Source organism: Onychomys torridus, chromosome 10, assembly GCF_903995425.1.
Source record: "Onychomys torridus chromosome 10, mOncTor1.1, whole genome shotgun sequence".
Taxonomy (NCBI): domain Eukaryota; kingdom Metazoa; phylum Chordata; class Mammalia; order Rodentia; family Cricetidae; genus Onychomys; species Onychomys torridus.
Genome location: NC_050452.1, coordinates 57010462 through 57034082, shown reverse-complemented (window position 1 = coordinate 57034082; position 23621 = coordinate 57010462). Strand labels below are relative to the sequence as shown.

The 23621-nt window shown below is 46.2% G+C and overlaps 1 protein-coding gene across 2 annotated transcripts in view; it reads right to left on the bottom strand.

Annotated features, from left to right (window-relative positions):
- Nucleotides 1-23621, bottom strand: part of Ccdc149 (coiled-coil domain containing 149) — a 90298-nt gene that overhangs the window by 37943 nt on the left and 28734 nt on the right. For both annotated transcript variants that reach the window (XM_036200501.1, XM_036200502.1), the window contains exons 3-4: nucleotides 21248-21286; nucleotides 5838-5945 (exon numbers count right to left, since the gene is read on the bottom strand). In XM_036200501.1, the coding sequence (XP_036056394.1) occupies nucleotides 5838-5945; nucleotides 21248-21286 (147 nt within the window). The remainder of the gene's footprint in view (nucleotides 1-5837; nucleotides 5946-21247; nucleotides 21287-23621) is intronic.

The window sequence follows — 23621 nt, the reverse complement described above, 5'->3', positions numbered from 1 at the left end:
ATGAGGAGACAGAGACCCCAGAAAATGACTCAATTTCTTCAGACCACTCACACACTGGCACACATTTGGGTCTAAGCATGCCCAAAGATGGGGACTCCTGGGTTGTCTCCACTGCTGCTCTTCAGCTAGATCCTTCTGGGAAGCAAATCATTTCAAGATCATAGACATCAGTTTGGTGGTATGTTTTATGTCAACTTGATACAAGTTCTAGTCATGCAAAAGGAAGGAACTTTGAGAAAATGCCTCCATAAGACCAGGCTGTCGGCAAGCCTGTAGAATATTTTCTTAACTAACGATAGATGGGGAAGGGCCTAGGCCATTGTGAGTGGTGCCACCCCTGGTCTGGTGGCCCTGGGTTCTATAGGAAAGGCTTGGCAAACCATGAGCAAGCCAGTAAGCAGCTCCCCTCCCATGGCCTCTGCAGCAGCTCCTGCCTCCAAGTTCCTGCCCTGTTTGAGGTCTGGTCCCGACTTCCTTCAGTGATGAACTGTGATGTGATGGATAAGCTGAGTAACCCTTTCCTCCCCTAGTTGCTTTGGTCATGGTGTTCCTCACAGCAATAGTAACCCTGACTAAAACAGATGCCTGATGTTTGTTATGATGTCAGTCCTTATGCCAAGAAAGCTGGCTGAGTTCCAGAAGCTGGGCTTTCTCTGCCAGAGAGCTGGTGCCAGCTCCCCTCTTAAGACTCAGATAGCCTCTACAAGCTTGCTGTTGAACTTTTAGATCCACAGAGATCCCTTCTTCTGGCACGTTTCACCCCCTTACTCTTCTCTCTATTCCGTGTCTAGAAAAAAAAGACAGGCAAAGACCAGGGGTATTGAGGCCGTTCAGAGCAGGCTCAGTACAGATGGGGGGGGTCCTTCCCACATAACTGGTTCTTTCCTCTCACAGATGAACACAAGGACCCTGCATCACCCTCAGAATTTCCCCAAGGTGATGATGGGTGGAGCCTAGAGTCTTTCTTCCCCCAGGGTCCTCATTGACCTTTAAACACTGAAATTTCTAATCCCGATGCTGAGGAGGTGGAGGCAGGGGGATCCCTGAGCCTTGCTGGCTAGCAAGTTCCAAATTCAGAAAGAGACCCTGTCTCAAAAAAATAAATAAATAAAAGGAAAGGGATTGAGGAAAACACCTGAGATTAATCCCTAGCCTCCACATGTATGCACAAACATGTACAAGCACATGCATGCACTTGCGAGCACGCACACATGGGTGAACACGTTCATACCAACAACAAAACAACAACAAAAACCCTGCAACTCTGAGGAAGGAGCAGCTGCTGGTGGCTTTCAGCTGTCACATCTCTCATCTGGTTTGGGTTGGGAGTCTGTATTTATCTGGGTGCATTCTTGCTCCTCTCCCCAGTTCTTGGGCACCAGTCAGAGGGAGGTCAGGTAGTGGATGAGTTCCAAGTGCTCCACGACATGTCACAAGACGCCGGCCTCTCCCCAGCTTATGCAGATACTAAGCGTCCTAGCCGCTGTAGTTGCAAACCCTCCAGGAGCCATTTGGAAGTGTTTTATGAAGTGTAGGGCACCAAGGCTCTAGCTGAACAAATAGAAAAATCAGTCTCTCTGAAATATCCATGGCAGGCCATTTCCTGTCACTTCAGTGCTCATGTGTGCTTAATACCTACAGCCTGCCTTCTTACGGCATGGTGAAGAGTCATTGTTAAAATGGCAGCTTTAAAATGGAGACACTTCCAAGTGTTCAGGTGCAGGTGTTCAGCAAACACTGTCCTTGGTCCCTGCTTGGTCTGCAAGCAGCAAGTACCCAGGCTTTGAGTATGCTGAGTGGAATGGGGCCGACCATGAGCACGCTTGCACCTATCAGGCCTTCCCAAGGGCTCCCAGCTGGAGTTGCTGTTTGTCCCTTGTTGGGACATTTTGTTCTTCTGGAACTTGTATTTCCATCTCAGAGTTCCTCACACCAAGGGCTGTGGTGATGTGGAGTCCTGTGCTCTGCTCTTGTCTTCTCTCTTACTTGAACTCCCTTGCCCCACTCTCTTGGCTGGTCTTGATCCCAAGATGCTCCCGCCTCTGACTCCCAAGTGCTGGAATTGGTTAGGAGCCACCACGCCAATCCCCTTGCCCTTCCTTTGGGTCCCTGTATCCCTTCCCAGCACTGCTCACCCAGGCAATGCATTCTGCCCCTTCCTGGGAGGTTTACTAAGAAGGATCCTAGACTGAAGCATGGACCCAGCACTCATCTTCACAGCACACACACACACATACACACACACACACACACACACACACACACCCGGGGCGGGGCTACAGGGCCACACAAGTGTCAGTTGGAGAAGCAGAGCCCAACAGTGAGGACATGCAGGACTGACACCTGAGAGCTGGCCAAAATGACATTTAATCCACTATCTGACTGGAAAGGGAGTGGATGGGAAGGGGAGTCAAGGAGAAGGCCCCAGAGTACATAACAGGTGCAAAGATCCCACCACACAAGGCAGCATGGCAGATCGGCTGAAATCTGCATGAAGAAGATGGTATCAGCCAGATTGTGGCTGGAGAAACCAGCAGTGGACAGACCAGGGATGCCTGGCACACCGTGACAAGGACATGGTCTGCATCTGGAAGATGAAAGAAGAGTGGGAGCCCCACATGGCATAATGGATCAAAACAACACAAATAAACAACCATCAAAACCACCATCACCACCACCACAACACACACACACACACACACACACAAAGACCTCAGAGGCTTAACCAGTTCTCTCTCTATCCCACAGCCCCAGCTGTCTTTGAACAGGGCCTTTAGTTTCAAGAAGTCTAGTACCACTGTGGAATGAGCAATCTTATCAAGGCCTGGAGGTGGGTGGCCATGAGCCTCGAAATTGCAGATGCAAAGAACAGAGTGGTGATGCTGGGGCTTGCTGCCATGTCCTTGTTTTTTTGAGAGGAGGAACCAGATACTGAGCAGGGGTTTGGTGAATGAGATAACAGCCTCCAGGTACCTTTCAGCAGACAGATTACTCCATAGGCCACAAATGAGTCACTAAATCCCAAACCTTGAATACAAGCTGACATATGTGCAAATTACAGCATTCAGACAACAACTAGGGGGAAGAAGCCCAGGCATGGACACACACACACACACACACACACACACACACACACACACACACACACAAAACAAAAAAAACAAAAAAACAAAAAACAAAAAACAGTGGGGGAGGGTTGAGGGGAAGGCAAAAGATCAACTGGCAAAGCAGAAAGGTAATTAGAAAAGTTAAAATCAGGGGTAGCTCAGAATAACAAGAGGAAACAGGAAAATAATACACTAACAAAAAAGCACAAATCAGAAATAATCACACTTCCAAACTATTTCAGTGGGTTTATGGGGCCTCCAAAATCTGCTTTGTATTTTTATGAGCTTAAAGAAAACGCCTGCACATTTCATTAGAAAGACAGTGCTCTCTTGTTACTGCTGTAGAAAGGAACCGCCAGAGTTGACCTTTGATCTCTGACCTGTGTGGTGCATCTGCCACATAGGAGCCTGCTGAGGCTCTGGGGTGCTAATGAGAACATTTTTTCTGGCACTCTTCCTCACCCCTGTTTCACAAGCAGGAATAACAGAGCCTAATTTTTCAAATTTATGTTAACTACAGGTTTATTTATTTATCTATTTTATAGTAGGTAGATGGGAAAGAGTGGAAGTATGCCCCTTTAATCCCAGCAGAGGCAGGTGGATCTCTGTGAGACCAAGGTTAGTATAATCTACATACAAATTCCAGGTCAGCCTGAACTCTAGGTGAAATCTTGTCTCAAAAATAGATAAATGAAGACTTGGTACATTTAAAAATATTTGTATTTATCTATTTAATTCATTTAATATAACACTATATGTCAGAACTGTGAGCTAAAATAAAATGTCGATGTGCACTGCTCTCAGAGAATAAAAGAGGGCCTTGGGAATTATTCTCTGTCATGCTCCATGGATTCCTTTTGACATAAGATCTCTCCCTGAACCCAGGGCTCTAGTTTTCTTCACTAGGCTGGAAGCCATCAAGCCCAGAGAACCTCCTGTCTCTGCCCCAACTCAGAACTGGAGTGACAGACACATTTAGGACATCTGGCTCATTAAACAGATGCCAAAATCTAAACTCTGGTTTCGTAATGCCGGGCACAAGTACTCTTAACCGCTGAGTCATTTCTCCAACCTGATCTCCCATTACAATAACAAAACACCAATGGCTGGGTACGTTATAAAGTAAAGAAGTTTTCTTGGCTCACATCTTTAGAGGACTTCTAGTCCTCACGGCTGCAGTATGGTGGATACAGAAGGTGTCAGCAGGACAGGGAGAAAGTGAGGGAGCAGAGAAGGGTCAGCTGCTCCTATGACACTGACTCTTATGCGCAACTAGAAACCTGATTTGCTCCAGTAAACAGGCAGTAAGTAGTCCCCATGTGAGCACACTCACGACCCAGCCTACTAGACCCCATCTCTAAAGGTCCTAGCTCCTTTCAGAACTGTGACTGGAGACTGTGGTGGGCAGTCATGGTTGACAGCTAGACATGACTTAAATCACCATAGAAACAAGTGACCAAGCTCAGCTGTGAGGAACTTCCTAGGTTAGTTTAAATGAAGTGGGAAGGCTGTCTCTAAACATAGGCTATGGGTGCCTACCGGCTGGAGTCTGGAACTAAATAAGAGGAGAAAACTTAGCCAGTACCATCTCTCTCTGCTTCCACTTCCTGTTCCTGCCGCCATACCTTCCTCCATGATGCTTCCCAAGTTGCTTTTATCCTATTATTAACACAGAGGCCAAATTTCCAGTGCACAAACAGGAGTGGGGTGGGGTGGGGTGCAGGGACGACACCATATCCAAACCATCCAGGCTTCCCACCTAGCAATCAGCACTGGCCTTTCTGATCTTTTCTTGTGGAAGAGTCCCCTTTAGGTGACTATCTCCCAGAGGGTACTAAACATGTTTTATAGAAAAAAAAAAAAAGTGAACATCTTTCAAAATGGTGCTTTCTGATAACCAACAACTCCCCACAAAAGAGAAAGCTACCTTCATTTGTCAAGGAATTTGATAACATCTAGAAAATGTCTCCCCAAGAAATCATCCCTAAACACACAGAGACACAATATAGCATTTCCGAGTCGAAATCCAACACCCTTTCTGTTGTAAACATCGCCTCTGGCAGAGAACTGAAAATGAATCTGTCCATGCCGGGCAAAATGGAAAATTATTTGGGGGAACGGAATTTAACTTCGATAGTTTTTCTTCTCTTTTTCAATTGTACTTTTTTGTTCATAGCTTCAGCTGGGAGTGAGTGAGTGCATACATTTAGTTTGGAGTTTATGAGTTCATATTTTATAATTAACGTTGCCAACAGGGGAGTTTGATTAATGCCGAGCAGTGGATTTTGAGCAATGTTCCATACAAATTGCCAAATTTAGCAATAAAGTAAATTGGTGATGTGAACATCATTAGTAGAATGACTACTTAAAATTCAAATCATCGGAGCCACAAATCCATTATTTGTATAGAAGGGAGGAAGTATCGCATTTGGTTTTATTTTCGCCTTCAACCACATGTTGTCTACCACCAAGCTGAATATAATGAAAGTTCTAGAATGAGTTGGAACAATATTTTAGGGCAGCTCAGAAGCACGTGCATGCACGTGTGCACACACAAAGGGGCCACGATAAAGGCAAATGCTAAACTGTGAATTTTCATTATTGCAAATATAAAAATCTATAACAGTTTTTTCAACCAATGCCACAGTGCGTTTCCTGATGTGCTACATACACAGAAACTTCCAGGGCATGCTCACGCCGTGAGCCTTTCCCTGTCGACAGTCACAGTACCTTATTGTCACCCTGGACCTCGCCAAGCCTCTGCCGAAGCTCTTTAATTTCTTCTCCCAGATGTTTATTCCTGTCCTGAGAGTCTCTCAACAGCTGTGCAAGATTAGCCTGGAAGTATGAACACAGCACAAGAGCAGTCAGGATGAAGGTATGAACAAATGTGGGTTTTCCTGACTTATGGATGCCGGCATCCGGCTCAGCTGGATCCCACAGAGCCCAATGCAATGAACGTGTGTGAAAGCAGGAAGCACGGAAGCCTCCCAGTTACAGCTCAAGGAGACGGGGTGAAGTGGGCAGCAAGCCTTCATTATTTAGGGGGGTTCGTCTCCAGAATGGTTCACAAAAATGGACCGGTTACAGAGGAATCAGTTGTGTTTGACTATTTCAAAACATCCCTAAGAGCTTGTCACTAAGATGTCTATCCTGAGGAGGGGGGCTGCTGTGCAAACATGAGGACCTGAGTTCAAATTCCCAACCCCGACATAAAAAGTCAGGTGTGACTGTGTGCACAGATATAACCCTGGTGCTGTCGGGGAGGAGACAGGAAGACCTCTGGGGCTCGCTGGCGGCTAGCCTAGCTCAAAGCTCTGTGAGAGACCCTGTCTGGAGGGAATAAGGTGAAGAGTGATAGCGCAGGACCCCTGATGTCCTCCTCTGACCTCTGCACCCTCACAACCACATACTTGTGTGTATATACCCCCTCCACACAAATACACACAGGTAATAAAATGTCCACTTTCAAATTGGATAGTGTTCAGTTCTCCAATGAGGGCCAGGAATGTAAGAAAGCCTTCATTGTCCCATTTAGATAATTTCTTCTCCTCCTTCAAATGTGTCTTGTTAAATGAGCTCTTCTTGGCTACTTCAGTGCCCAGAATTAGTGTGTACATTTGTGTGTGCATGTGTGTATACATGTGTGTTCACACATGTGGAGGACAGAGGTTGACATCAAATGTCTTTTTCAATTGCTCGCCACCTTATTTTTTTTTAGTCAGTCTTTCACTGAACCTGGAGCCCACCAATTCCATAGGCTGTCTGGCCAGTGACCCCTAAAGTTCCCCCTTGTCTCTGTCTTCCCATCAATGGGATTACACTTATATGCTGCTGTGCCTACCTTTTGCATGTGTGCTGGTGATCAGACTCAGTCCCTATGCTTTTGCAGCAAGCATGTTACCCATGATGCCACCTCCCCAGGCTGAATGCCCAGAACCTTGGATGCCATTCTAAAAGGCAGCCATTTCCAACATCAGGGTCCAGTTGTGATTCCTTAGTCTCCCGGGCTGTCTCCCATCTCATTGTTTCCTGATGGTGGTTCCCATGGTGCCAAAGAGCCCAGGCCATTGCTTTCCACCGCAGTCTTCAGAACACCCCCATCCCACAACCACAAGCTTCTCCTCTCATAAGCTTCCTCTAACTTCTATCTAGACCTGGGGTACAGACCCTGTTGTAGGGGCTCACCTAGCCAGCCAGCTCCATTCCTTTCCCCCAGAACAGCACTGCTGGCACCTTCTGACACACACTCATCTCCTCTTGAGGTTCCCCTGAACTCTTCACACCCCCTACATAGCTTCATGCTTCCCTCCACTCTGTCTTGAGCTTGCCCTTGTCACCTCTTCTGTAGAAACCTGCCCTTATTTTACAAACCAGAGCTTGTTCTGACTCTCACGCGACTGACTGTGTTCTCACCACCTTTAGCAAAGGCACCACCACCGAGCAAGGCAGCCAAGCACACGGGGCTCGTGTGTGCGTGTCTGAAGCCTCGGGATGAAAGGAGGAAGAGAGGAGAAAGCTGATGCCTCACAGCAGTCACTCAAAGGGGCGCACACGGAGATAAGTCCCTAGATTCCATCATGCTGAAGTTGAGGAAACCCAAATCCAGAGGCATAGATGGACAATCCACCTCTAGTGGCCACATCTCCAAGGCCTTCGATGCTACACTTCAGGGAATGATTATGTTGGGTAGGAAGAGGCAGCAAAGGAGAGAATGTAAAGATGAAATTTTCACCCGTTCTCAATTCCCCTTCCCCCTCCATCGGGCCTCCACAGCCCACTGGTTGGGACTGCCTTCTGTCCAATTCCTCCTAGGTACCTGACCTCCATCCATTCTCACTCCTTCTTCCTCCACGCTAGGGCTGATTCCATCTTGGTGCCCAAATCCTCTGTCAACTCCTTCAGGCTTTTGCATAGAGGTCACTGGTCCCCACAGGAGGCGCCCACCCCCCCCCCCACCATTGGATTTAGCACGGCCACCCTCCCCTTTGCTCCTGGCCACCCTCCCCTTTGCTCCTGGCCACCCTCCCCTTTGCTCCTGTGCCTTTTGTCTGAGGCACGTGCCATCCCCTAACATACCACATCATTTTCTTCATGGTTTAATGCTCACTGTTTATTTCCTGACTCCCTGTCCCCGCTAAAGTGTAAGTTCCATGAAGGGCGAGGAACTTGGTTCTCTCTCCTCCCCTCTCCCCTAACACAGCTAAAAGGGGAGATGAGACGCTGAGCTGGAGGTTCCAGCCTTGGCAAGGGGAGTAAGAACACCAAGGACTGAAATCAGTGCCTAGCATGCAAACCTGCCTGGGACAAATCCTCAGCCCCTTGGGTTCCAGGCTCCTTTCCCTAATACAATCTAAATCTTCAGCCCCATATTTGCATGGCTCATAGCTTATAATTTCTTGCTTCCCACTCTCCCAGAATTCTGCTCTCATGAGATAGAAAGTTGATGGTGGATGAGGAAAGTTAGACTCCCTTTTGTAGACAGAGAAATAAGGAACCATTGGTCCCAACCAACTGTGGGGAGTTCCCTGGTGGGTGACTTCCCAGTTTGGTCACTAGCTGTATGGGGGATTTTTCTCCCTCTGCAGAAGGGAACTAACACTGAACTTTCCATGTGGTGACCTGAAAGGTACACAGTAAACACAGAATACTGAACCCCAAGGCTGGGCACCCAGGGGCTGCTACTTAAAGATGCTCCCCCATGGCTGTAACTCAAATACCCTGAAGACAAAAGTTGTGGAGATACAGCAGGTCCCTCTTTGGCCATAGCTGGTTCTTTATGATTCTGTACCTATATTTTTCACTGTTTACTCATTTATTTACACAAATGATTATTGGGCATTTGCTTTGTGCTGGGCACTGTCTTAGGTCTAGGGATGCAGCAATGATCAAATCAGATAAAACTCTGTGCTCTCGTGAACTCACATGTAACTGATTACACGCTATATGACACGGTACAGGAGAGTGGCTCACTAGGTTAGGTATTATGCTTCTGGGGAAAATGAAGTACAGGAAACAGACTGTGCAGAGGAGGTGGTAGGCCTTGTGGGTACCCTGGGGGCAAGGATCCAGGCAGGAAAGGGGCATTCCTTGCCTCACATCTCAGAGTTCTTTTGGAGGAGGAGGAGAGGGAGCAGTTCAAAGGCGCAGGACAGGCTGGGTCCTGTAGTTAGAGGCCTGGGCTACAGCCAGTGGTGGTGGCGCACACTGGTAGGATTTGCTGAAGGAGGCAGAGGCAGGAGCTGGGTGGTGGTGGTGCACACCTTTAATCCCAGCACTCGGGAGGCAGAGCCTGTTCTATAGAGAGATATCCACAGCAGGGTCCAGGTAGGGAAAGGAAAAGATGTTCTTGATTGACATTTCCCGGTTCCTTCCCTGTGCCTTGCTCCCACTGAACTTCAGAAAGTTCCCTGACGTTAGCTAGCTCATGGTTCTTAGGGAGTTAGCAGCAGCATCCTCCCAGATGGAAGGACAGGTACCAGGCAGGAAGGATGGTCTCAGGGGAGGAGCCATGGCAGCCTGCACCTTTCCATGAGCAGCAATCAAAACTTACAAGGAAACCAAAGCACAAATATGGCCACACCCTCAAACTTCCCTTTTTAATCAATCAACAATGGCTTGATCCCCTGGTGGGGAGGGGAGACCCTGAGAGTCAAGGACCACTGTCACTGAATTAGCAAACTCAAGAGAGCAGCATTCCTCAGTCCATCCCTGATCAATGAATGCTTTTGTGAGATGCAGCCAACATGAATTACTAGGAAAATAAATTTAATAAACCCTGTGTTTCAAAGCCATGCCCATAAGATGGCTCTAAAAAGCCTCTGAAAGCCTGCTCCCAATTTCCCTGTCTGTCTTGTCACAAACCAGGAACAATTAGGATGCAGCATGACTCCAGACATAGGGCCCCACTCTAATAAGTGCTGACCCTGGTGCTCCTGGACATTTGGACATAGAGCAGGACAGAAACCCAGGATAAACACCTACGACCTCCAAGAACACTAGGGTAGAGGCTTGGGCTGCAACAGGGAAGGCATTCAGAGAACCAGAGCCATGGTCATCAAACCTTATTTTAGTCTGTAGCCCCACTGAAAAGAATGCAACCACAATAGCCCGGCATCCCACCATCACCCACAATGCCATGGTGGTGGTCCATTGGAACCACAATACCTTTGGGACTGTGAGTTCACAGTACATCTACCCCAGCCTTGAACTTGACCTCAGGAGTAGCAGTAGAAGGGAGGGGCACCCTTGCCTTAAAGCAAGTGGCTATAATTTTATTCTATACTTATCAGGTAAGGTTGTCAGCACGCAGTCCTTCTCTATTCAAGCCTTCCACCTTCTCAACTCTGAAACACTAACTAAAAACCAGAAAAATGACTATTCTGCTAGGGTACCCAATTCCTCGAGAAACACCTTAAAGCAGAGGGGTGGGGGTCGGGGGGGCACATTTTCAAGAGCTTGGAATAGAGGAGCAAAGTTCACACAATTCTCCTGACCAAAAATAACACCCATGACTCACTCACTTGCTCTAACAATCCATCAAGCGAGCAGGTGGTGCCTGCTTATAAGTTATCCGCTCTGCAGAGTGCTTTGTCTTCCTGTTATTGAGAAGGACTCCGTGCCCATCAGTTTGGAATAGCACTTTGTGAAGGAAATGTCAGGGAGAGTGTTGCAATGAGCTAGCATTTCCGAGGGAAAGGAGACAGGCCTGGGAGGGTGCTTCTTTCCATCTCCAGGGCAGGTGGTGGCCCAGGAGAAAAGCTCAAAAAGATATGCAAAGAAGCCGCTTTTAAACATTCAGCTCAAGCTGGAAAAGGCTGGCATATTCTCCTTGGTAATAGAATCCTATTCAGCATGCTGAATACAGTGGGCAAGATATAGACTACTTACCCTTAAGTCACTCTAGCGGTCTGGGAGTTTGTCTACTAAAGTTGTGACTGCGTACCAGTGAGCTGGCTCAACCAGGGAAAGTGCCTGCTGAGACTCACATGAGTTCAATCCCTGGGACCCACGTGGTGAAAGGAAAGAGCTAACTCTCCGCAAAGCTGTCCTTTGACCTCCACATGTGTGCTGTGGCACACATGCACACACAGAGATAAGTAAATAAGATATAATAAAAAATTGTAATTGTGATGGAGGAGGGAAGAGAGAGTTGATAGAATCAAATAGGAACAGAGGGTGATGAGATGGCTTTTTGATTAGGAGCACTTGCTGCTCTTCCAAAGATCCATAGCTTTCAACTGCTTATATCACCAGCTCCAGGCGCTCAGACATACCTTTCTTATCCCATGAATACCCTTACACACATGCCCATTCACACGTAGACGCAAACATACACATGACATATAACCTTAGTAACAAGTAGGGAGAGGTGAGGCTCAAAGGCTACTGGCACACTCCATTCTGGAGACCGTTTCCTTTAACAAGGGGAAGCTCAGGGACCAGCACAGGATGGATGGACAAGGCATGGATGATGCACACTGTACTGGCTAACTTTTAATGCCAACCTGACACAAGCTAGGGTCACCTGAGAAGGAAGAATCTTAGTTGAGAAAAAAACCCGCCTCTCTAGGACTGGTCTGTGGGCAAGTCTGGGGTGCATTTTCTTGAATGATGATTGATGTAGGGGGGCCCAGTTCATTGTGGTTAGTGCCATCCCTGGGCTGGTAGTCTTGGCTATAAGAAGGCAAGCACAAGCTAAGCCAGCAAGGAAGTAGGTCTCCTCCATGGCCTCTGCATCAGTTACTACCTTCAGGTTCCTGCCTTGAGTCCCTACCCTGACTTTCCTTGATGATGAACTTGTACACTGTAAGGTGAAATAAACCCTTTCCCTCAAAGTAGCTTTTGGTCATAGTGTTTTATCACAGCAATAGAAACCCCAACTAAGACAACTGTGTACCTGAGCATCTCCCCAAGCCTAATGTGAGAACAGTATGCCCTGGGAATGTTCTGCTCAGGGCAATTGTCACACCATTTGATGGCTAATATGAAGACATCATGGAGCCAGCACCTCTCACCCAAACCTCATGGCCACCTTTTGGTAGGAATTCTCACTGGGAAAGCTTATTCTCCCTTCTGCAAGTCTTCTGGAATCTATTAGATACACATCGTCTTAGTCATCAAGCCATGGAAAGGTTAGTCGACATCATGATATAAAATGATAGGGCTTGGGCTGGAGAGATGACTCAATCTTAGCCTGAGTCTTAGCAGTTATGACTGTGTATTGTCCTTCCAGAGGACCTGAGTTCAGTTCTCAGTACCCATATCAAGGAACTCATAACTGCCTGCAACACCAGCTTCAGGAGGAATCAACACCTCTTGCCTCCTCAGGTACCCACACTCATATGTGCACACACACACACACACACACACACACACACACACACACACGATACATTAAATAAGTGATGTATACTAGGAAGCCTTATAACATACATCTCAATTTACAGACCTGTCAGAAGAGGAAATCAAAAACAAAATGAAAATAAGATGAGAGAAGCAAATCCTTGACTTTCTCAAGAAAGGAGAGAAAGAGTGGAGACCAGACTCAGAGAACACTGTGGAGTTGCATTGCACTGAAAACTTTAAATCCTGGGCCTCTGGAATCCACAGCTTCTGTGGGGCATAGTACAAGATAAAGCAAAAACACATTTTAAAAATATACATACAGTGTTCTTAAGGTCTATAATGGATGGCAAATTTAATTGCAGTGTCCACGATGCTGTCTTGGTCCAGCGGTAGCGCCTATGTTCACAGTAATTGAGCAAAACTTGCTTAGCAAAAGGCCCCTGCTTATAGAGACTGCCAGAGCAATAACCTCCACCACTCAGGCAGCACCCTTACTTATAAACACCAGCTACAGAGAGTGTGTGCATACTATCCATATTCAGGGCAGCGCAGCAGGCTCCCCCTACCTCAGTCTCCACCACCCTCACAGATGAACGTCTTTCAAGGCGAACCTGTTGAGTGACTTCAGGGAAGGCACAGCTTAACTAAATATTTGCCTGATCTAAGCCATTATGACTTTGCTTCTGCTTGCTAGTGGCTCCCAGAGTAACTAACTCCCACGTGCTTTAGAGTGAGCCTATGAATCAGGGGCACACCCACACTCCACGTCAAATCAAGTTAGGAGAATTTGCAGGCTGTGATAGCCAGGATGGAGCCGCAGCAGTCCTGGTGGGGAGGGCCCGGAGCAGCTGGACCTGGGTTGCCTCCTAGCGTCCCTAGTGCAACTGTTAAGTCACTCCTTTCAAAGTGTTCAGAAAGAACACCTCAAAGCCCTTGAAGTCTTTGAAGGAAGTTTTAGGTTCCGTGCATCAAACCAGGATTCATGTACAAAGTCATTCTGAATTGTGGGCCCTGGGGACTAAAGTAAGCTTGACCAAGAAGCCTTTGCTGAGATAAAAGCCCCCCTCCTTTCCTGCACAGGGCCACTCTACACTCCGTGTTCTCCAGAGCTGTCATCTTGCACATCTTGCACATGTCACTGTATAAATAAGCCATTCCTTTTTAGAGGCAAGAAAGCCAAGGCTCCCTGGTGGGCCAGGGGAGATGCCTCCCAGGGTACTTGTGCTTGAAATCAAACAACCAAAGACAAAGATATTAAAGATGTGTTTGACTATCTGTTCAAGGAGGAGTTTGGGGAAGAGGAGTGTGCCGCCGTGACCAAAAAGAAATCCCATCACCTAAGAAGATTAACCCAAGATCATCTCAATTCCCCTTTGTCTCCTTCATGGGAAGTGCTTGTTTAGCAAAAGAAAAATATTTAAAGGGTCGTTTGAGATCTTCCCATGATCTCTCCACGCAGTGCAAAGGGGCGCACTGTGTACAGTTCTGCCTGGAGTAATGCAAAGATGTTTTCATTTCACCATCCCACGAGAAGCTATTAGTGCAATCGCTCTTGTCTTGGTTTCTTCACAGCTTCTTTAACGGGTGATTTGCCACTGGAAATTGAGTTGTTTGAAAAAGAATTCCAAGGTCCAAAAGGAAGGCATGACAACTATATTCCTAGAATTTACAAGCATGAAGTTCAAGTCTGTGTTTTAAGGAGATTACGAAAGAAGGAAAAGAAGACAGACAAAATTATGGTCAGTGGCTGGTGGCCACCAGAAAGAAGACTAGCTTATGTAACAGGTTCCCAAACCTTGGCACAACTGACGCCATAATGGAACTACCATTCAGACCATAAAACTCAGCATGTAGACAGTACCACCTGCCAAAACAAGAACAAAGACCTAATCCATCAAAGTCCATAGCTCTGGGAAAGTCTCTAAATGTACTAACCTTGCTTTGTAGTTCTGTTTTTGGCTAACTGTTCTTACTGCCTGAAGCCAGTCAACCCAGGATATTGTTTTTGTGCTTAAACATTCACTCTAAAAGAGGCTTGGGACTGAGATTCTCAAACACCCAGTATCATCTCCAGTCAGATACTACAGACTTTCTATTGGCTTAAACCCATGTCCAAGCATCCTCTGGTGGATTCTCCACAACAGCGTAGTGTAAAAACCCTACCTCCACTTCTGGTTCTCCACCACTGCTTGGCAGAGGGCTCTGAACAGGACTTCCAAAATGGGATGGGCTAATGGTGCTGACTTACTCAAGCAGTCTACAAACAAAATGTAGAACCAAAACCCTGAACCAAATCATCACCACATACAGAGTCATCTAGAATCTAGGCTTGCTCTGTGACTCTGCTGTGTGGCCTTGGATAATCCCAAGAAAATTATGCAAGACTTGGCATTCACCAAGCAATCACCAACTACTAGGCAAAGCACATGGAGTAGTTATTCTTGGTTGCCAACTTGACCACATCTGGAATTGACTAAACCTCAAGTGGCTGGGAAAACCCATAAGGGATTTTTCTTCATTCTATCATTTGACGTGAGAAGACCCACCTTTACTAAGGATTATTTGAGGTAGGAAGGTCCACCTCTTATCTGGGCCACACCCTCTGCTAGCAGCCTATATAAAAGACTTGGAAGAAGGAAGCTTGCCCTTGCTCTTGCTGGCAAGTTATTTCCTTCTCTAGCATTACAGCCTACTTTGGGATTCCAGCATACAATTGAAGACCAGCTGAGACATCCAGCCTCGTGGATTCTTGGACTTTCCATTGGTAGACAGCCATTGTTAGACTAGCTGGGCCACAGCCTGTAAGCCAATCTAATAAATCATATATATATATGCCTGATCTGGGACATTGTGATTTTGTTTCTGCTTGGTAGTGGCTCCCAGAATAACTCCCAAGTATTTTGATTATAAATTATTAATATATAGATTCATTCGATATATTCTGTTCCTATGGAGAACCCTGACTAATACAGCACATTAGACGCCTTCCTACAGAAGTTGCTCAAAAAACTTCATGAATATGTCTCATTAGTAACTCCATTTTGATGAGGAAGCAATGGAGGCTCAGAGAGGTTATTCAGCTTGCCTAGGGTCAGCCAGTCAATGAGCAAAAGATTATACTTGAATTCACTGGACTGGGAAATATCATCTAAGCCCACAACATTTCCTTTATGAAAGTTGCACCTCACCAACATGACCTGAGGTCATAGCAGGACTTATTACACATATCAACATGAACATCTCTATGGTCTCTTAGAAAACACACAGCACTACAACAACTGAGGACATATTACTATTTTCTATCAAATTACGAGGAGAACCCCCAATACATTTACAACTCCTAACATGCAGCCTGTGGAATGCCAAGGACCCACAGGTAGGCTGCAGAGGATCTATGACTCTGTGAAATGGTAGGTAAGTTTTTGTGACAAGTACATGGGCTTCTTCTAGAGTGAGGGCCCATGGCTTTGGACATGTTTATAGATATCTGATTACCAAAAGGATGAGATGCACTGGTTCTAAGGAATGAAAAAATGGAGAAGGTATGACGAGGTATGGTCACAGCATCTCTCTTCCAAGAAATGAATAGGCAGGGGCTTAGAGAAGTTCTTCCAAGTCAGAGATGGCCAATGCAGACACAAGGACCATGGGATAGCAAGAACCAAATTGGGCCTCTTCTTTTGCAGTGTGCACATCTTGTGACCTCCATGTTACCTGTTAACTTGGCGGTTGGGTCTGGTTCAGTGCTATCTGTTCTTGCCAGGTGTGTTCACTTTGTGGCTGGAGGGGTAAATACTACACCTTCTGGCTCACATCTGGGATCAATTTGCTATGCAGGCTAGATGGTACCATGTCAGGAGTGTGCCCCCCCCACTTCCTGTTCATGAAGCATTTAAGAAAATGAGCATGCCTCCTCTTACAAACACATGTACTATCTGTTTGGGGCTAAATGGAAAATCTCCTTGGAACCAGGGTCTAAAAAGCAACTACATGTTCTTCCCCATTCTGAATGGTTTGATATAGGACACTTTAAAAAGACCAGTCAATTGGACTCCTGGAGCTCCACCTGGGGCCTGGCTGAGAATTGTCAAGAAAGAGGAGGGACTGTAAGAGTGTGAATTGTTGAGACCAAGATTGGAGAGGCACAGGGACAAATAGCCAAACTAATGGAAGCACATGAATTATGAACCAAAGGCTGTGGAGCCCCCAGCTGTATCAGGCCCTCTGGATAAATGTGAAAATTGAATAGCTTGAACTGTTTGGGAGGCACCCAGGCTGTGGGACCAGGACCTGTCCTTAGTGCATGAGCTGGCTGTTTGGAACCTTGGGCTTACACAGGGACACTTTGCTCAGCCTGGAAGGAGGGGACTGGACCTGCCTGTACTGAATCCACCAGGTTGAATTGAATCCCCAGGGGAGTCTTGGCCCTGGAGGAGATGGGAATGGAGGGGTGAAGATGGGGGGAAGGTGGGGCTGGGGGTGGGGGCGGGAGGGGGGAGGACAGGGGAACCCATGGCTGATGTATAAAATTAAAACACAAATATAATAATAATAATAATAATAATAATAATAATAATAATAAAAGTTGAGCAAGGGGAAAAAAAAAAAAGACCAGTCAAACCTATTCACTGGTCTAAGAATAGGAACAAATATTTTAAATATGGGGAAAGAGGCTTCTTCCTAATGCTAAGACTATTGCCCCAATTTACTCAGCCAGAACACACCTTTCTGCCACAGTTTTCTCTCCTTTGCACAATTACTGTCTACCATCCTATAGTTAATGACTTTGTTTACCGGCTTATTCACAGTATCACCATTAGAATTACTAATGACTGCATTGTTGGTCATTCATGCCAAGATACTTTGGGAAGTGAGGGGCTGACGCCAGGACAAGAGGTGAGATTAAGGAGTGGTGGCTTTGACAAGTTCACTTGGCAAGCACTAAGTTCAACAAACTCAAGGGCTTAGCTCTGGCTCTTTCACCCCAAATCCTTCCTGTCAAAAGAAGCACTGGGCACGTACGAAGTGCTCACTAAGGTCTTCCTGAGACCCAGAAGGCAGCACCGGCAGCTGGAATGCATGGTGGAGCTCAAGCTCTACTTCCTCACCAGCTAGTCACATGACATCTACATCCCATGTATGTGTAACTTCCTGAACCTCCATAAGCTTCCAGTTCCACCCTGATCAGACATTGCTGACTGTAACTGTGACCTGCGTCACTTGACTGGGCAGGAATTAATGAGGTCACCCACAGGGCCCAAAACAGTGAGAATGGGCGAACAGTAAGGTTGGCTATGTTTAATATATGTTACTCCTAGATCATTTCAATAAGGTCCATAAAGCAGGTGACCATGACACTGTATACCAACATCCATCTCATGGGCTCAGTGGGAGCCACCTCACCTCTGTAGAAAGCCTAACCCAGTCTGTCTAACCCTGAAATGGGCCCTAACCTAATCCTGCCCTATACTCTTCCCTGAGACCCAGGAAACTGCCTTTTTATCAAGGCTAAAGAGGTGGGATCCATAGTTCCAATGTCATTAGTGGCCACATTTCCTACTCTGAGGAGAAAGCAGGGCCACTAAGAGAAAGGATGATAAACAAGAGAGTTGACCTGGAAGACAGATCTGGGGCCACTCAAGCTGGTCTCCCTAGTCCCCAGGCCAGCTGTATTTTTGTCTCCCATGAGGACTGGATGAATAATTCTGATGAGGATCCTATAAACCAGGAACCATTTCTTCAGCCAAAGCAACTTTGAACTCCAAGTGTAATCAAAAGGTTCCCAAGAAGGACATCATGTTCTATAGAGAGCTAGGAGCCATGGACAGGTAGCATCCTAGGAGAGAATGACTTTTATTTAAAGAGAGGAGGAAGAGAGAAAAACAGAAGAGGTACAGAAGGAAAAAGAGGAGGAGGGAGAAGAGAAGAAAAAGCAGAAAGAGGGAGAGGAGAAGCAGGGGAAGGAGAGACCTTCACTAAAGCTCACCTGTGCCAGGCTCTGAGCTGAGCACTCTGCTTGCACCATATCATCTGTCCTGCTGTGGACACTCCACACAATGGGCATCATATTTATCCTGTCTTATGGAGGAGAATGATGAGGTAGCTAGAGGTGCCTTTGTGAGGCAATGCATCTGGAGCACATCATTGCTGACCGCTAATGGCTCTTCCATCCCAGATGACCAACCCAGGCCAAGATTGTAATAACCCTCAGGCTTTAGACCAAGAATGGGAACATAACCTTCATGGGCCGACCTAAAGGAAAGAGCTCGACCTTTGGGCATCCTGTCCCTCCTGCTCAGGAGATACAGCCATAGAAGGAAGCTGACCACAAGAGGAAATGGCCTTGACAGTTGCCACAAAAATGGAGTTCTCAGGTAAGCTGAGTTTGAACTCCAGGTAAACGATGACTTACACTTTGGTATGTGCATCTGCAACATTGTGTGGCATGGATTTTTATCCTAAGTAAGTATTCACTGGCTGTCTGACTTCAAGTCTACCTGGGTACCCTGCCTTTGTACTTGCTAAAGATGCCTCAGAGGAGAGAAAAAGGCAACCTCGGGAGACTCCTGACCACACAGCCCTCAGCCTACACCGTCTCAGAGCCTCTGGTTCCACAAGGCTATCACATCCTTGACCAGGGGCACAGTTCAGAATTCTCTTACTTGCACCCCATCCTGTATCTCCTGGGGCTAGTCAGTGACTTCCAAGCCAGGCAGAAAGGATGCTCAGCCCAAGCTTCAGCATCATGTTAATTCCCAAAGGGTTGGGGACTGAGCACCCATATTAAAAACTACCGTGCTTGCGTTTGGCACCTTGAACTTGTATTTTTAGAACGGTAAGGATGCGGCTCGACAGACTTACTGGAATTCATCGGATTCTCTTCAGTCAATGTAAATGTGTCATTATAAAGTCACAGAATTCGAATGCACTTAGAACTGGAAGCCTCCTTCATGAATACTAACAAACTCTGAAATCACAGGGAAGATGACTACCGGCAGCTATCGAAAACACCCAGCAAGCCGAGATTAAGGATTCCAGTTTTTAAACAGTAATGATAAACTCCCATGTAATTTTGTTTAGAAAAAAACATCAATTAGCCACCCAGAAAAATTAGACTTTAGATCAAACATGGAGCATTATAAGCTAGTCACATAGAGCGGGAAGGAGTATGCGAGGGAGCGCCTGGACAGGTGGATGTGGACCGCGGTGCTATTTAAAGATAAAAGGGTGTGTGTGTCTGTGTGTGTGTGTGTGTGTGTGTGTGTGTGTGTGTGTGTTTGACACTGTTCGCCAGCATCAGATATCTCAAGATCTTGAACCTATACATTTTATATGCAATACCTTGTGCATTAACAATCAACTGTGTTCCCCAACACCCGTCAGCTCTGAACACAGGACGTTGGGGTAACTCTTATAGCTGAGGACAGATGCTTGCCGTATCTTGGTCTATACCCACCAGTCTGAAGTTCTGCTCTAGTGAAGGGGCCTGCCATAACAGGACGTACCACCATTAACATCACCACCATGGGGGCACATAAAACCTCTAACACACAGTCTGAGGCAAATCAGAAAAATTACAGAGTGAAGGGGAGTCTAAGAAAGCTGTCTTGGGGAAAAGATCGCTGTTTTTCACACACGAGGAGTGAGTTCAAATTAATCCATAAATTAACAGATTTAATCAATTTACTGTTAACCAGCATTTTAAAAAGAATTTGTAAAGAAATTAAATTGAGATACCCTTTTTTTGTCATCTAGCAAATTTAGAAGCTCACTTTCAGCAGTTTAATGAAACAATTTTCACAAATTTCCAATAGGATCTGTGTGAGAACAAGAAGGCTTGATAAAACATTTCTCAGTTTTATCTAAAAAAGAAAGAAAGAAAGAAAGAAAGAAAGAAAGGAAGGAAGGAGGGAAGGAAGGAAGGAAGGAAGGAAGGAAGGAAGGAAGGAAGGAAGGAAGGAAGGAAGGAAGGAAAGAAAATGTGAAACGTGAGCAGAAGGAACTCAGGCAAAAGGACGGACCAACAGACATGAAAAGCACAGCAAGGCCGAACAATTAGAATCGGGTAGGACAGTCGCAGACCTGTTACCGGAAGCAACATGGAGCAAAGCGGGATGTTCGGGAACAGTCACGTGATACGCGAGGAAGTAAGAAAGGGGGCTGACCACTAAACAGGGCTGGCTGCCGAGCAGAGAAAACTAAGAAGACAGCTTGGGAGCTTTAACAGAAGACACGTTTAAAAGTCTGAAGGGGAAGAGCGCAACGGCAGAGCAGCAGCCTCCTCCACTGAGCACCCAGGTCCCAGCCTCCCGAGGGAATTCCCCAGAGGCCTCGGGTTCAGTCAGCTGGTGTCTCCCACACCTTGTTGGGCGGTGCTCAGTACCCCTCTGTGCTCAGTGTCCCTCTGTGCTCAGTACCCCTCTGTGCTCAGTACCCCTCTGTGCTCAGTACCCCTCTGTGCTCGGTGACCCTCTGTGCTCAGTACCCCTCTGTGCTCAGTACCCCTCTGTGCTCAGTGTCCCTCTGTGCTCAGTGTCCCTCTGTGCTCAGTGTCTCTCTGTGCTCAGTACCCCTCTGTGCCCAGTACCCCTCTGTGCTCAGTACCCCTCTGTGCTTGGTGACCCTCTGTGCTCGGTGACCCTCTGTGCTCAGTGTCCCTCTTACAGCCACATCCCCCAGCATCTTACAAGGTTCCAGGAAGTTTTCTCTAGACAGCTGGGGATTCCCAATTCTTAGAACTGTGTCAAGGTAACAGTCACCCCAATGTGAGAGTTGCCCAGAAGAAACCTTACCTGCTTCCTCTTTTCAGGGGGAAGAGATGGATCTCCGTCCTGCGAGGAAACAAATACGAAATTTCACTTCCTAAGAATAAACCCAAACTCACCACAGAATCTCAACCCTCAGTTGGACCAAACTGTGACTCTAAATTCAGACCAATCCCCATCAGCCGTGCAGCTAGTAAGGTGAGGAGGCAGGGTCGGCAACTCTTTAAAAAATAACTACCACTTGATAGGGGATCCCAGAGAATTGGCTCCAATCAAGACCAAACATGTACTTTCCAAAATGACGCTTCTAAAAGAGAAATCTAGATGGGTCAAAATTACTTTTGAGCAGAACATAAACTAAAATAGTTAGTGTTTCATTTGGTTGAAGTTCTTTGAAATAGAATAAAAAGAATAGTGACTGACATGAACACAGATAAACACATGCACACACATGCACATGTGCACACACATGTATACATACATAAACATGCATCCATATGTACATATACAGGAATTCATACATACATATACAGGCACACATGTGTACAAATACACATGTACACACATACAAATGCATACATATACACACAGGTATACATGCATAAACATGTTGCATATGCACACATGTCACATGTACACACATGCACAAACACACATATACACATAAACATGCACACATATACACACAGGCGCACACACACATAGGCACACACATGAAAACACACATACATTTACACACATACACATACATGTAAACACACATGCACAAGAACACACAGGGACATATATTCTAACACACATACACACTCATAAATGCACACATGCACATACACAAACACACACATTATATGCACATATGCATACACACCTGCATATTACTTATGGGCAGAATAATCAAGGGAGAGAAATCTGACTTGCTCAGATAAATACTACTGTGAATCTTTAGTTCTACTGGGAATTTTGACTTATAAAAGTTGAGTCCTTCTCCCAGTTTTTGCCTTTGGGAACATAACTATCTCAAGAGAACAAACAAATGCTCACCAAATGAGCACCCTTTTATTATTATTACAGTTTTAACAAGACTCTGTGTAGCCCAGGTTGGCCCAAACTTCCCATTCTCCCACTTCAGCCTGCCAAGTGCTGGGATTACAGGTATGTGCCACCATAAGTGAGTTCTCTTGCAAAGACACCAGTCCCTTATCTACCCAAGTTTTCTGAACTTGAAGAATATTTCTATTTCTACTTCAGGACAGTTCAGTGATCCCAGGCAAATGATGAAATGTTAACAATAGAGCCTACACTTAGTAGACACTGGGCGCATACCTGCAATCCCAGGACTTGGGAAATGAACATAAGAAGACCACAGGTTGAAGGACAGTATGAACCACATAATGAGTTCTAGACCAGTCTGGGACAATGCAACAGTGTGTTGACAGAGGAGAGGGTTCACATTGACAGGAGAAGGAAGCTGGGGTGTGAAGCTGCATTGCTCCTCTACTTCTGTCTAATTCACATCCTTCAAAAAATCCATAAGAACCCAAAAGAAAACTGAATCACCAAGAACAAGGGGAGGTCATAACTATAACGGATGTGTCCCTACAATGAGGACTATGCCAAGGCTCCAGAGGTGATGTGATGGTTGTCCTTGTTGTCAACTTGACTACATCTGGAAGTAACTAAAACCCAATAGCTAGGCACACATGGGAGGGGTCGTTTTTTTCTTTTAAAATTATTTGACATGAGAAGACCCACTCCTTATCCAGATCTTTAAGGCGAGAAGATGCACCTTTAATCTGGACCGCACCTTCAGTTGGCAACCTAAATAAAGAACTTGGAAGAAGGAAGCTTGCTCTCTCTTTGCCTGCTTATTCATGTTCTCACTCCCACTGCCAAGTCCACTCCTTCACTGGTGTTGGAGCCTACTTCTTTGGGATTCCGAGACATCCAGCTGTGTGGACTGAATGACTACTGGATTCATGGACCTTCCCTTGGTAGACAGACATTGTTGGACTAGCTGGACCACAGCCTGTAAGCCACTCTAATGAACCTCCTCTCTCCCTCTCTCCCTCTCCCTCTCTCCCTCTCCCTCTCCTCTCCCTCTCCCTCTCCCTCTCTCTCTTTCTCTCTCTGTCTGTCACACACACACACACACACACACACACACACACACACACACTCACAAACACATACTTTCTTTCTCTGTATGTGTGTGGGTGGGTGTGAGTATGTGTATGTATATGTGTATTCATTCTATAAGTTCTGTTCCTCTGCAGAACCCTGACTAACATAGGTGACTTCAGCCTGGGTATAAGGTCTAGGGAGCCCTCACTGTAAAGTGCTGGGTAAAGAGAGCATATTTTAGACAGCATTGGCACATGCTGTCCAGCAGAACTCCATGATG